We start from the raw sequence: 15,507 nt of genomic DNA on the forward strand, positions 1-15,507 counted from the left end.
TGAACTACCGCCTTTATGTCACAATAAATTCACAGTGAATGGCAACAGGACAACTGCCTTTATTCCTTAGATGCATTTGATTACACTGAACACAAAACTGGCTGTAACTCAGAATCAAAAAATGGACATGCACCCTTTTGCCTCTCAGGTACAGAATTTGTGAAGTAAATTATGTAACATTAATAAAGTAAATCATGCCTATGTATATTTTTTACAAATCTTTATTTACATGAAAATAAATAGTAAAATACATTTTGCCATATCTTAGTCAGAGATTTGTATGATTATATGAATTTATACAAAACATGTTATTCACAAATCATTTGTCATTCTACAAATCTTTAATGCACAAGAAAGTAACGTAACTTTTACAAATCATTAAGGCACAATAATCATTTTGTCTTCAATCTTACATGGTGAAATAGTAATAAATTAAATATAAATACTTAATATGTAAGAGAAGAAGACATCAGTTACTTTGTTTTTTAAATATAATAATAATAATAATAATAATAATAATAATAATAATAATAATAATAATAATAATAATAATAATAATAATAATAATAATAATAATAATAATAATAATAATAATAATAATAATAATAATAATAAATAATAATAATAATAATAAATTATAATAATAATAATAATAATAATAATAATAAATTATTATTATTATTATTATTATTATTATTATTATTATTTATTATTATTATTATTATTATTATTATTATTATTATAATTTCATTGATTTTTAGATCCCACTAACTACTTTTACAGTTTTCGGAGACGCCGAGGTACCAGAATTTTTTCCCAAAGGAGTTCTTTTACATGCCAGTAAATCTACTGACATGGAGCTGACGTATTTGAGCACCTTCAAATACCATCAGACTGAGCCAGGTTAGAACCTGCTAACTTGGGCTCAGAAAGGCAGTGCATTTACTGAGCCACTCAACCCAGCTAATATATCATATATGTCAGGGTTAATGATCCAAAATGTCTTCAGCTCCTGAAATAAATATTGACTAACATACACCTATTACAAATTTCCTCATATGTTTATGTTTTTGTTGCTGCATGCAACTCATACCCTTGCTAAAGTACACCATTTCTTTTATTACTACTAATGTCAGATTTTATTTTGTCTGGCTCCTTAGCTGAATGGTCCACATAGTGGCCTTTGCTTAGAGGGCCTGTGGTTTGATTCCTGTTTGGGTTGGGGATTTTAACTCTGTATTGTTAATTCCTCTAGCTTTGGGATTGTTCATCTTAATACACATCTTCATTTACATACAACACACCATACTTTGAACCATCACATAATGTGCGATGTTAAATACATCCCCCTGTGCAGGTTTGGCATCAGGAAGGTCACCTGGCCATAAAACTGGACCTAATCTACAAAAGTGCCAACCCCATGAAAGTGAGAAATTGTTCAGAATGAAGTCCTACTAAACCTGTTATACTGCCTTCATCAAATTCTCTATTATCCAGGTTAATGCGGACCTGAGACTGCAAGGATAACTGATAAATACAGACAATCCAAAATACATGTGTTCTTACTAGAAACTGCACATTTACTGTATTTACAAAACATGCTACGTATCACATTTAAAAGCCCACTGTATTATTTACATGAAACATGCCAGAAGCTGACAACTCATTTACAAAATTACATTTAAAAACACATTGTATTTTGTAAGACTCTCTTTCAGTTCACTTTCATGAAATAATTGTCCAATTTTTTCTGTTTTTTTTTCATTCACAACAAAAATGTGATACAAGTTAACACTCATTGTCAATTATTCATTTTAGAGACTATTATTAAAATCTCTCAGCAGTGGCTAGAAAAGTACGATCAACAATGCATTCCTCCTTGCTATGTTTAAGAATATACTTTCACATCATATCAACACAGAGCAAGATTTCCAAAGGGAACTGTCCCAGAAGAAAACTTGAATCATTTTCTTTCACTTTAAGGGGCATTGGAACTTATCTACATTGAGCTCCTAGGGAAATGGTTTGGCAAAGGTATAGACAGGAAATCAGCCAGGGATGTGTTACAAGGTTAGAGTCACGTCATTCACCTGAAGATAAAATGTGAAACAAGGGAAACTATTTCAGAGAAGACCAACACAGGAATGGTGTCTGTAGTGTCTTCCGGATATAACACATAAGTCACATGCACAATAGTGCTTCTTAAACAAAACATTGTTCTAATTATAACAGAAGACAGTACTTAAGGTTTCATTATTATTAAATTGCAAAACTACACCGGTGGAAAAATATATCTGAACATGAAATAAAGAATGTAGAATATGGAAATTTTGGCATTATATTTTTTGAAGTAACATATTCAATTTATTAAAGGTACAAGGCTACAGGTTAATATCTGCGCAAGAAAAGCCATCACAAATGTCCCATGCTGGTCCTTTAATAACCGGCATAATCACGTGACTGGTGAATCCAAACATGCACACGTGAATGCATTATGACATGCAGGTGCCGGATGTCAGCTTGTGTGATGGCGTTCAATGCCTGTTGCACTTGGTCGATCAATACAGGGACGGTTAATGCCGGTTGTGGATGACGCTGAAGTTGTCATCCAATGATGTCCCGTACATGCTCAATTGGGGACAGATTGGGGAATCGAGCAGGCCAAGGCAATATGTCAACACTCAGTAGTGCACATTGGGTTACAACAGTGGCACGGAGACATGCATTATCCTGTTAGAAAACACCCCCCGGGAATGCTGTTCATGAATGGCAGCACAACAGGTCGAATCGCCAGACGGACATACACATCTGCGATCAGAGTGCATGGGATAACAATGAGAGTACTCCTGCTGTCATAGGAAATTGCTCCACGGACCAGAACTCCCGGCGTAGGTCCAGTGTGTCGACACCGCAGACAGGTGGAATGCAGGCGCTCACCTGGCCTCCTTCTAACCAACACACAGCCATTACTGGCACCAAGGCAGAACCATCTTTCATTGGGAAACACAACAGACCTTCACTCTGCCCTCCAGTGAGCTCTCGCTCGACACCACTGAAGTTGCAAATGGCGGTAGTTTGGTGTAAGTGGAATGCTCGCCGCAGGGTGTCTGGCTCGGAGCTGTCCTTCAAGTAACCTCTTTTGAACAGTTCGTTGCATCACTGTGGTGCCAATTGGCACTTAAATTGCTGCTGCAGACGCTATCTGCTGCACCACAGCCATATGTTGAACACGGTGGTCCTCCCTCTCGGTGGTGACACGGGGATGTCCGGAGCCCGGTCTTCTTGCGAGCATACCTTCTCGTGACCACTGCTGCCAGCACGCATGCACAGTGGAGACATTCCTGCCAAGTGGTTCTGCAATAGTGTGGAAGGAAAATCCATCTTCACGTAGCCCTATTATATGGCCTCGTTCAACTGCAGTGAGCTGTTTATACTGGCCTCTTTGTCATTGTAAAGGCATTCTTGATCCACTCACAGTCACTCCGTCCAATCTCACAGGTAACTAACACTCTCGCACAGCACAGCCTGTATTTAAAGCAAACCTGATGTGCAATGTCATGGGGCCACTACTAGCGTCATGCTAATGTGATTTGCAGGAAATTTGTATGAATGTCATCTTTCATATGTATAAACACGCCTACCAACGTTTGTTAATCTAAGCACAATCCCTTCTTGGTGTTTGGATATTTTTTTTCTGCTAGTGAATATATGGATAATCTGCAAACCAGATAATCTGCACCTGAATAATCAAGAGTTTGGTATTTAACTCTAGGCACTATATAGCGAGAATATTTCATGCATGATTCAGTTCTCATGCTGGTACTTGTTAACTGAGATGAACAAAAGGCATGATATTAGCCATTCAGATCAGTATAAATATGGCAGTGGAAAAATATGTGTTGAGATCGTGAGTGACAAACAATATATAGAGCCTTGCTTAGAGCCAGGTATAAAATTCTAGCCTTTATTTATAAGTTGCTTCTGTGCAAAAATATATAAAATACAAGGCAATTTACATGCTACAGACCTCAAAATTAGGCCTTGTGTAATAACAGTCATTATTACACAGTAAATGACATGAGTTTTAGCCAGCCTGTAATGAGCCACTGTTCTACGCACTTTATTTGCTGACTCAGGCCAGTGTATCCCTTTGTACATTATTTAATCAAAGGGTACTTTGTGGTAGGAAACACACTGAATGAACTTTATGACTGAAACTCATATCTAGCAAGTTTAAAGAGTTTTTTTTAAATAAGAACTAATACTCCTTAGTATATCCGAACCTAAGGATGATAATTAAAAATCCCTCATATGTCATGTTTGGGAAAAGCCTGGGACCTTTGATAAGCAACCTGTAAAACCAGCTAACACTAACACTACCTATATAGTTTGGTACAAACCAATAGATGGAGGCACAAATGGACAATAAGTGCAGTGGCAATTGCTGTTTCTTTGGTATATACTGATTTCAGTTTATATGTACTTCAGACTACAGTAAACAAGTTACTTATTAAAGTACAAGAGTTTACTTTTGATTACATTTATTTCACATTTGCTATTATTTCACTAACATCTGGGTTTATTTCGGTTAAAGTTATTATCAGCTATGCCACTAGATGTTCTTCATTCAAACTGATCTGTATTTTGACTTAGCATAGTTCATTTATGAAAACCGTTGCTCACACAAATGAGTAGAAGTAAACATAGCCAAAATTTTTGCTGCAAATAATCTTAATTTCATGTGCTTAGCACTTTTGAACATAAAAGACAAAGGAGTGTTGGAATGATGTAGGAAGCAGAATTACCTTGACTGGACCAGAACCTGTGACTGTTTATTCATTACATATTCCCTTTTATAATTTTGACATAAGACACTGTTTATGAAAATAATTAATATTTAGACATTGTGTGTAAATTACTATTAAATGTCAGTATAGAGGTTTCTTTGACAGAGTGTTAAATCCAACCAAAAAACCTCATCTCGCAATGTTGTGCATTAGAGGTACTTCCACATTTTGTATTAAGGTTTCTCTCAGATCCATAGCTATTATCCTTTATTTTACTTATTGGTATCTCTGATCACTGAAAGTGGAAAGGTAAAGCAATATTACTTAAGAAAGTTATAGCCACAGAATCAGAAAATAAATAGTAGAGAGTGTGGCAAATGATGCCACTGGATTCAATTCAAGATTATCTTCCCCATAGGAGCTCCTCTTCTAACTGGAGCATTCAGTGAAGTGGCTAAATTATTCTACTTTTTCATGCCCCAGTAGAATTGTCATACACTTAAATTAAAATATTAGTTACTATCTATCTATAATTAATGTAAAAAATATTTTAAAGATCCATAGGATCAACTATAAATTACTTAAACTTCATGAGACCTGTATACATAAATATAAATATAAATATAGATATATCTTATAATTACTTAGTATAAACATTTTTTTTTTTCTTCAGTGTTTCATAGTTCTGCTGTTGGGAGATGATTGATTCAATTTCCTGACTGGCCATAATGTGAGTATACACTGAGTTTTTCAAGTTTCTTGGTTTCATATGTATCCCGAGAAAGAAACATTGAGAAATTGAAGTATCATTCTTTTTGGTGATTTAGAAGTGTAATGAAAAGAGGTTGTCTGTCTGTTAGGACCTCAGCCCATAGGCTGGTTGGATCCTCAAATAGCACCATCAAAATTTGTGTGGTTATAGGGAAACCACAAATTTTGGTGGTAGTACCAAAATGAGGCATACTCTGCAAGATGAGGAGTGAGGTAGCTCATAAGTGTGCATAGAATATACAGGAATTGAACCAAATCCATTTAGACTCAGATATGGTCACAAAGGTTATACGTTTGTTGGATGTGTGGGCATTAAATTGATTTTCTCCATTTCATAACATTTCTTCTGTAGCATCTGCCAGTTCTCAGCTTCTTGTTAAAAGCATACAGTCTGTTCTTCCCATAAAGTTTAAAGTCAAAAGCAAGTTAATCTGAGAATCTTCATGATATCTCTCTCTGGGTTTTGGTGAAAGTCAAAAATACCTAAAAAAGAATTAAAAAATCAAAATTATGACAATGAATATTCTTACTGTCAGGATATGATTCTCCAGCTGAAAATTTGAAATTAACAAAGGAAATAATGAGCAACAGTATCAGCAGTCTAAGCTTACCTCTCAAAAAGCAGACCTTTAATGCCAACTTTTACTGTACCGGTATATTAGATGAGGGCAAATCGTAAGTAATGTACATTCTTTTCTTTATGTAAAAAGCTGACCGATAAAAAATATGAATCTTGTGCTACAGACCACAATGGGTTAATTAGGTGCTGTCCTAGCACAGCAGGTGGTAACTAATGGGCAAAGATGATACATGTGAGGAGCAGCAAGGTGTGGTGCATCATGCTCTTAGAGACAAACACCCTAGCAGATACGGTGAGAAAGTCAGACTTCTTCATGACCATGCTCACCCCCCACTTCGTGGTTTCTACATATGAAAAAATTGATAAGTATAGCTTGATCATCTACCATTGACCTTTCACCATCTGACTTTAATCTCTTTGGATCACTAAAGAAATTCCAATGAAATCAATGCTTCGGTTCAGCTGAAGAAATGACATCGACTGTGTATAGGTGACTATACTTCCTGGGAACAGAGTTCTATCTATGAATTAGGCACATTCAATTCAACTTGTCAGGATGGGAGAAATGTCCCGAGAGACTTAGTTCATTTGTTGAAAATTAGTTAAAACCTGTAGGGTTCCTTTCATTGTGCACAATCTTTTCCTACTCGTTAAATATTTGGTACAAAAATGTTGTGCATTACTTTCCAATCTGCCCTCATATTAAGTAATCAAGGTACCACAGGTGGCAAAAGAAAAATAGTTCCTTAATTCCTTCATACTGAAAAAAAAAAACCCACATATTTTGAAATTCTTCCACTTCCTGCAACAAATACTTCAATATTCCCCTTCCCCTCAACCCTCCCCCCCCAACAAAAAATAAAGAATGGATTTAGATGGTAGTTTAACATTTCTGATAAGCTACCAAACTTCAAACTTCACAAACTTATCAATTAAAATAATAGAAAAGGACAAGGACATGACCAAACAAGTCATCAGAAAGCAAGGAACATACAAGGATAAATACTGAACTAATGTTACATATAGTTTGGTCTTTCATCACTGGCCAGAATCTATTTGTTTAGTTAGCTGTATAATGTGCTTTAGATGCATACAGCTCAGCTCAAGTAAGCGTGGCCTATAGTAACTGGTGCTTTGGAGAAACAGATTTTTCAGTTCAAACAAACTCCCAATTTGTTGGCAACCTCTTTGATTTACCTGCGCTGTGGAACAGTCTAGTCTTATTAAAGGTGAATGCTACAGGTTCACATTAGATGCAAGTCTTTCTATCACTTGCTAGATGTAGATTAAAACATTATGTGCAAGATGAGGGGTATATGTTGACTTCATGACTTTGCTAGCTCTTTCTGGGGATCCGTGGTAGCGTGTCAGCCTCTGGATCTCAAGATAGTGGATTCAAACCTGGCAGAGGTAGCTGGATTTTAGAAGGGCAGAAAGAAGTCCATTCGACACTCCATGTTGTACGATGTCAGCATGTAACAGATCTCTGGTAACACATTTGGTGTTTATCCAACAAAATTCATTAAAACTTAGCCATAGACACTGTCCAAGAGTGATTTGGTTTACTCTGCTAAATTGTAGGCCTAGAGTAAAATGAAACATCAAAATTGATGAGGAAGCAGCCAGATGGCATCAAATTAAAATGCTTTCACATTGTAGCTGAGGTCATATTATTATTATTATTATTATTATTATTATTATTATTATTATTATTATTATTATTATAATAAGATCAGTCAGTCTGTTGTGCATGCAATGATCGAAGATTTCATTGGTAATCACCCGTATATTGACATGGAAAGCGAGTATAAGTAATATTTAATATACGTGCTTTCAATATTTAATAGGATAAACTACGGTAGTGGGTGTAAAGTTTAAGATATTGATATTGTGTGTTAGTGAAATTGCGATTTTAGGTTAACTAGTTTTGTCATAGAAAATAACAGAGAAGAGATATTTCTCTGCGACCTGAGTCACGGCCAGCTGGACTCCCTATACGGCACGATGTCGGGTGCTGGAATCCAGGGTGACTCTGTGGATTTGAATCCAGCATCTATGGAACATGGCCACAATATCACGGACGTGGAGCGCACGCATGATACATATAATAGTAGTATTGAGCAGAATGCGAAAACGAATTTGAGGCTTGATATTACTCAACAGATTATGGAGGATATGTTAAAAGAGGAAGAACAACTGGAAATCACCAGGGGCCTGTTGAAAAGTATTCTTGCAATTCAGCAGAAAAATATGAAGATGGAAATTCAGCAAGGTTTAAAGAAATTGGAGGAAGCCCTAGATGCGGGATCTACGTATAGAAAAGCTTGGAAAGCAACTAGAGCATTAATGCTAAAGGATTTGCCCATTCAAGGGAAAGTAGAACAGAGCACCACAAACAGAAACGTAGAACAGGATAAATGGGAAACAGCATTATCCAAGAAGAAGAAGAGGGAACAGAGGCAGAAGAAGACAGATGAAGATGAAGGTACGGTACTCAATCTGAATCAGTACCGGTATCTGAAACTGTTAAAAAGAACGAGCAACGGAAACGTTCAACTATAAGAAGCCGCCCTGAAGCCGTACTTATTAAACCGATGAATGGCAAGACTTTTGCAGATGTTGTGAAGGATATCCGCAGTAAGGTGGAGCCGGAAGATAGTGGCGCTGGTATTAGATCGATCAGGAAAACTGTATCTGGAGCGGCTCTTCTTGAATTTAATAAGGCCACGGAAAAGGAGAATAGAGAAAATTTTAATAGAGCACTTAAAGGTACTCTTGGTCACGATGGCGAAGTAAAGGTTTTGACGCCTAGAACTACATTGGAAATTCGGGATATGGACTGTACCATCACTATTTCCGAAGTAGAGGAGGCTGTAAGATGAGAATTAGAAAATCCTAATCAAGAATTGAAGGTCTCAATCACAAATCCGAACAGCAGGGGGCAAAAGATCGCCATTGTGGAGATAGAAGATAGCAAGGCACAAAAGCTGTTAGACATAGGCAAAATTAAAGTAGGCTGGCTATACTGCGGAGTAAGACGGTGGGCCGTAGTTCCTCGGTGCTGTAGATGTCTGTCATATGGGCATCAAGCACGAAACTGTAAAGGATTGGACAGAAGTAAACTCTGCTTTAAGTGCGGGGAAGCTGGTCACAAGGCAGTAGGATGCAAAACGAGTCCACGATGCATAATTTGCACAGATATAGGCGTTGAAGAGTCAAAACGACATCATGCTCTTGGCTCAGGAAAATGTATTGTGTTTCGTGAAGCACTGGAAAAGGCCAAAGAGCAGTGGTGAATGGTACAGATCCTTCAAGCCAATATACACAGGAGTCTAACTGCCAATGATCTATTGACGCAGATGACCTATGAGATAAGAGCAGACATCTTGATTCTTAGCGAACAATATCAAGACAGAGATCAACCAGGCTGGTTTTCAGACAATCTAGGGACAGCTGCGATATGGGTGCCAGACCTTGGAAAATATTCAGTTATAAATCAAGGATGCAGGGATGGGTTTGTCTGGGTCCAAGTTGAGAAGGTAATTTTTGTCAGCTGTTATTTTACCCTGAATGAGGCTATTTCTGACTTCCAGACAAAACTAGATGGGCTTGAAGATACTCTGCAAGGGATGAACACTACTAACCTAGTTGTTGCTGGTGATTTTAATGCTCAAGCAGTTGAATGGAACATGCCTCAAACAGATTCTAGAGGGAGACGTACACTGGAGATGGCCGCCAGATTGGGATTAATAGTTATCAATGTTGGTAATGTGACAACCTTTCGGCGACCAGGATGTCAGGGAACTATACCAGACGTAACTTCGCTTCTGAAAACATTGCGTCTAGGATAACTGAATGGCGAGTAATTGAAGAATATACTGGAAGCGATCACCAGTATATCACTTTTCGTGTACTTCAAGAGACTCCAAATCTAAGGATTACCACGCGCAAGCCAGAAAGATGGAACATAGCTACTATGGATAGAGAAAAATTTCATGAAGTAATACTAAATGGAATGGACTCTACAGTATGCCGGATACATGTCACGGAGGCAATAGAAGCATAATTGCTAATACATGCGTGGAACACACAATGAGACTCCTTCAGCAAGCATGTGACGCATCAATGACCAGAATCAAACAAGGGAGAGGCAAGCGTCCAGCATATTGGTGGAATGAAGAAATTGCTGAGTTGAGGAAACAATGCCTGCGACTCAGACGAAGGACACAAAGAGCACGACATAACGATGAAGCTCTCTCAGTAGAGTATAAGACTATGAAGAAAAGACTGCGAAATACAATTAAAAAGAGTAAAGCCGACAAGTGGTGGGAAATGTCTAAGGAAGTGGATGAAAATCCATGGGGATTAGGGTATAAAATCGTTATGAAGAAATTTGGGATGCTGTCAAGCCCTATCATGGATCCACGCACAATGGAAGAAATAGTACACACACTATTCCCTGATCATGCAGAGAGGATTGATGATGAGGCCGAGAAAGAACTAGTTAATGTGCCACCTTTTACAACTGAAGAACTGATAACAGCAATTAATTCCCTTAGAAATAAAAAAGCCCCTGGACCAGATGGTATTCTAGCAGAAGTACTAAAGGTGGCAGTCGAATTATGTCCTCAACTGCTGTTGAGAATGTATAACTATTGTTTGAAAGCAGGAATTTTTAGCTTTCGTTGGAAGATAGCTAGACTGGTTCTGATCAGTAAAGGGAAAACTGGGGGTTACAGACCTCTATGTATGCTGGGCACTGCTGGGAAAGGTTTAGAGAAGCTATTACAACCGAGAATACTAGCAGCAGTCCGATTAGCTGGCGACCTATCTGACCAACAACATGGATTTCACAGAGGCCACTCAACTCTAGATGCCGTGAAAGAAGTGGTGAAGATAGCAGAACGAGCTCAAATGGGTAATCATTACTCTAGAAAGCTGACGCTTCTTGTGACTCTAGATGTTAAAAATGCTTTCAACTCGGCAAGATGGAGTGATATTTTGGAAGCTCTAAAAGAAATTTTCAAGCTACCAGAATATCTCATGTATATACTGCGAGACTATTTGAAAGACCGTACATTGTTATACGACACGGAAGATGGTCAGAGAAGAAAACGGCTCACAGCTGGTGCAGCGCAAGGCTCAATTCTCGGACCACACCTTTGGAATATCATGTAAGATGGTTTGTTACGGCTGGAGATGCCAGAAGATGTAAAACTTGTGGGTTATACTGATGATGTGGCTGCTGTGATAGTAACTCGTAACCTAGAGCTGGCTCAATTTAAATTGAATCAGGTGATGCGACATGTCAAAGAATGGATGATAAATCACAAGTTAGAACTCGCAGATCATAAAACGGAAATTATCCTCCTGACGAGGAAAAGGATTAATACTGTTGTACCGATGCAGATCGGCCAGATAGCCATCGAAACAACTAGGAGCACAAAATATCTTGGTGTAACGCTTGATACTAAGCTTACATATTGGGACCACATCCAACGGGTAACAGATAAGGTGGCAAAAACCATGACTGCACTTAGTAGACTCATGGGAAATATCAAAGGGCCGAAATCTAGTAAAAGGCGGCTTCTCATGTCGACTGTTCAATCGATACTGCTATACGGTTCGGAAATTTGGGCTGAATCGTTAAAAATTGCGAAATATCAGAAAAGAATTGCGGCTGTACAACGGAGAGCAGCTTTACGAATTGCTTGCGCATATCATACAGTATCAGAACCTGAGATTCTAGTAGTAGCAGCAGTAGCTCCTATTGACTTGTTGGCCTTCGAAAGACAAGAAATTTGGCTTACACAAGAAGAGCTAGGAAGGAAAAGGGCAAAGGCTTTGGCTCTTAGTCGCAGAATGCAACGATGGCAAACAAGATGGGAAGATGATTTTAGAGGAAAATGGACTAAAAGATTGATACCTTCTCTGGGCGTATGGGTTGGCCGAAACCATGGTGAGGTTAACTACTATCTCACACAGTTCTTGACAGGTCATGGATACTTTCGAAAATTTCTTCATAGACTAGGGCTAGCAACTAGTCCGGCGTGCATATACTGCGGTGATATCGATGACGTATTACATACTTTCTTTGTGTGTGTTCATTGGCTGCCGGAAAGAAGATGCTTAGAAGTTATGCAGGGAGAAATGACGCCAGAAGGGATCGTGTCAGTAATGCTACGAAGTCAAGAATCTTGGGACCAGGTGGCAGTTTACGTAGAAAATATTCTGCGTCAGAAGAAGAAGGACCTGGATGATTACGACAGACAGTAAAGCAGAAGAAGGAAGATGAAGCACAAGATGCATTAAGCACGACATCCATCCTGAAGTAATGCGAGAGCGGTTTCCGGGGCGGAGATAAACGTCGTGGGAAAAGGGAGTGTGGTTTTTAGTGGGTAAGAATCTCCACACACTTGTTGAGTGCGGACCCTCACAAGCGTCTTATGAAAGATTTTCCACACTCCCTCGCAAAAAAAAAAAAAAAAAATTATTATTATTATTATTATTATTATTATTATTATTATTATTATTATTATTATTATTATTATTATTATTATTATTTTTATTATTATTATTATTATTATTATTATTATTATTATTATTATTATTATTAATTTGCACAGATATAGGCGTTGAAGAGTCAAAACGACATCATGCTGGCTCAGGAAAATGTATTGTGTTTCGTGAAGCACTGGAAAAGGCCAAAGAGCAGCCAATATACACAGGAGTCTAACTGCCAATGATCTATTGACGCAGATGACCTATGAGATAGGAGCAGACATCTTGATTCTTAGCGAACAATATCAAGACAGAGATCAACCAGGCTGGTTTTCAGACAATCTAGGGACAGCCGCGATATGGGTGCCAGACCTTGGAAAATATTCAGTTATAAATCAAGGATGCAGGGATGGGTTTGTCTGGGTCCAAGTTGAGAAGGTAATTTTTGTCAGCTGTTATTTTACCCCGAATGAGGCTATTTCTGACTTCCAGACAAAACTAGATGGGCTTGAAGATACTCTGCAAGGGATGAACACTACTAACCTAGTTGTTGCTGGTGATTTTAATGCTCAAGCAGTTGAATGGAACATGCCTCAAACAGATTCTAGAGGGAGACGTACACTGGAGATGGCCGCCAGATTGGGATTAATGGTTATCAATGTTGGTAATGTGACAACCTTTCGGTGACCAGGATGTCAGGGAACTATACCAGACGTAACTTCGCTTCTGAAAACATTGCGTCTAGGATAACTGAATGGCGAGTAATTGAAGAATATACTGGAAGCGATCACCAGTATATCACTTTTCGTGTACTTCAAGAGACTCCAAATCTAAGGATTACCACGCGCAAGCCAGAAAGATGGAACATAGCTACTATGGATAGAGAAAAATTTCATGAAGTAATACTAAATGGAATGGACTCTACAGTATGCCGGATACATGTCACGGAGGCAATAGAAGCATAATTGCTAATAAATGCGTGGAACACACCATGAGACTCCTTCAGCAAGCAAGCGTCTTATGAAAGATTTTCCACACTCCCTCGCAAAAAAAAAATAAATATTATTATTATTATTATTATTATTATTATTATTATTATTATTATTATTATTATTATTATTATTATTGAGGAACAGCGTAAAGAGGAGGAACATCTTGAGATTGCTAGGGCATTGGTGAAAAGCATTCTAGCTATTCCGCTTAAGAACCTTAAGTTGGAAATCCAGAATGGTTTGCGAAAATTGGAGGAAGCTCTCGATGCTGGAGCAGCATGCAGGACATCCTGGAAGAGAGCTAGGGAAAATCTAAAACGGGAACAAACAACCGTAGAGATAAATGAATTGCCTACGACACCGTTAGTGACGAACGGGGAGGAGAAAGATAAGGAGAAATGGGTCGAGATTTCCTATAAGAAAAAAAACAAGAAGAAGGAAATGAAGGAGGATAAAGATATCCAACCTTTAACAGATAAGGTAGATTTGGTAGAATGGAGGTCATTGATAGTGGGAAAAAAGAAGATAAACAGACCCATTTAAAATCAAGGGATCGTTCTGATGCTGTCCTTATCAAACCAACAAACGGCAAGACTTTTGCAGATGTACTGAAGGGTATTCGGAGTAAAATAAAACTGGAAGACAGTGGTGTGAGTATTCGATCTATTCGTAAAACTCAGACCGGGGCGATTCTTCTCGCTTTTAATAAAGATACACAAAATGAGAACAGGGACAATTTTAATAAATCTTTAAGGGATGTCCTTGGAACGGATGGCGATGTGAAGACTTTAACTCCCCGCACTACCTTAGAAATTCGGGACATGGACAGTATCACCACTGCTTTAGATGTAGAGGAAGCTGTAAGACAGGATCTTCAGAATTTCGAAGGAGAACTGAAAGTCTCAATTAATAAACAGAACAGCTGAGGGCAAAAACTTGCTATCATTGAGATAGAAGATAAGGAGGCCCAGAAACTTTTAGATATGGGTAAAATTAAAATAGGATGGTTGGATTGTAGAATCCGAAAACGGATCGTGGTATCTCGCTGCTTTCGATGTCTTTTGTATGGACACCATGCACGAAACTGCAAAGGTGCAGATAGAAGCAAAATTTGTTTTAAGTGCGAAGAAGCCGGGCATAGGGCGGTAGGTTGCAAAGCAAATCCGAGATGCATAATTTGCACAGACATTAACGTCGACGAAGCTAATCGAAGTCATGTACTTGGCTCAAAAGCCTGCACAGCATTTCGTGAAGCTCTCGAAAAGGCTAAAACTAGCAGTAAATGATGAAGGTTATTCAGGCAAATATGCATAGGAGTAGAACTGCCAATGATCTTTTGACGCAGATGACCTTTGAGATAGGAGTAGACGTATTTCTTCTCAGTGAACCTTATCAAGACAGAGATCACCCAGGATGGTTCGTGGATAATTGTGGGACAGCTGCAATTTGGATACCAGATTTGGGTAGGTGCCCAGTATCAAACCAGGGATGCGGAGACGGTTTTGTTTGGGTCCGCACTGGTAGATATGCTTTAGTGAGCTGTTACTTTACGCCAAATGAGTCAGTATTTGAATTTCAGGCTAAGCTGGATGGCCTAGAGGACGTATTACAAGGTTTTGACAACGGTTTAATCGTGGCTGGTGATTTCAATGCCCAGGCACTAGAATGGGGTATGCCACAGTATGACTCTAGAGGGTGCCGAACTATGGAGATGGCCGCTAGGCTGGGTTTGACGGTCACTAATATTAGAAACGTGCCAACTTTTCGACGACCGGGCTGTAGAGGAACCATACCGGACGTGACTTTTGTATCTGAGGACATCGTGTCGAATATCAATGACTGGCGGGTGATTGAAGAATACACGGGAAGTGATCAC

General features: G+C 38.5%; 1 protein-coding gene across 2 annotated transcripts in view; it reads right to left on the reverse strand.

Moving 5' to 3' along the window:
* Positions 1-712: 712 nt before the first annotated feature.
* The window catches only part of Abca3 (ATP binding cassette subfamily A member 3), a 271,865-nt gene continuing 257,070 nt past the window's right edge, over positions 713-15,507 (reverse strand). For both annotated transcript variants that reach the window (XM_067150289.2, XM_067150288.2), the window contains exon 30: positions 713-6,041. In XM_067150289.2, coding sequence (XP_067006390.2) covers positions 6,000-6,041 — 42 coding nt within the window. In that variant the 3' untranslated portion in view covers positions 713-5,999. The remainder of the gene's footprint in view (positions 6,042-15,507) is intronic.

The sequence above is a fragment of the Anabrus simplex genome, chromosome 6 (assembly GCF_040414725.1).
Source record: "Anabrus simplex isolate iqAnaSimp1 chromosome 6, ASM4041472v1, whole genome shotgun sequence".
NCBI classification, from domain to species: domain Eukaryota; kingdom Metazoa; phylum Arthropoda; class Insecta; order Orthoptera; family Tettigoniidae; genus Anabrus; species Anabrus simplex.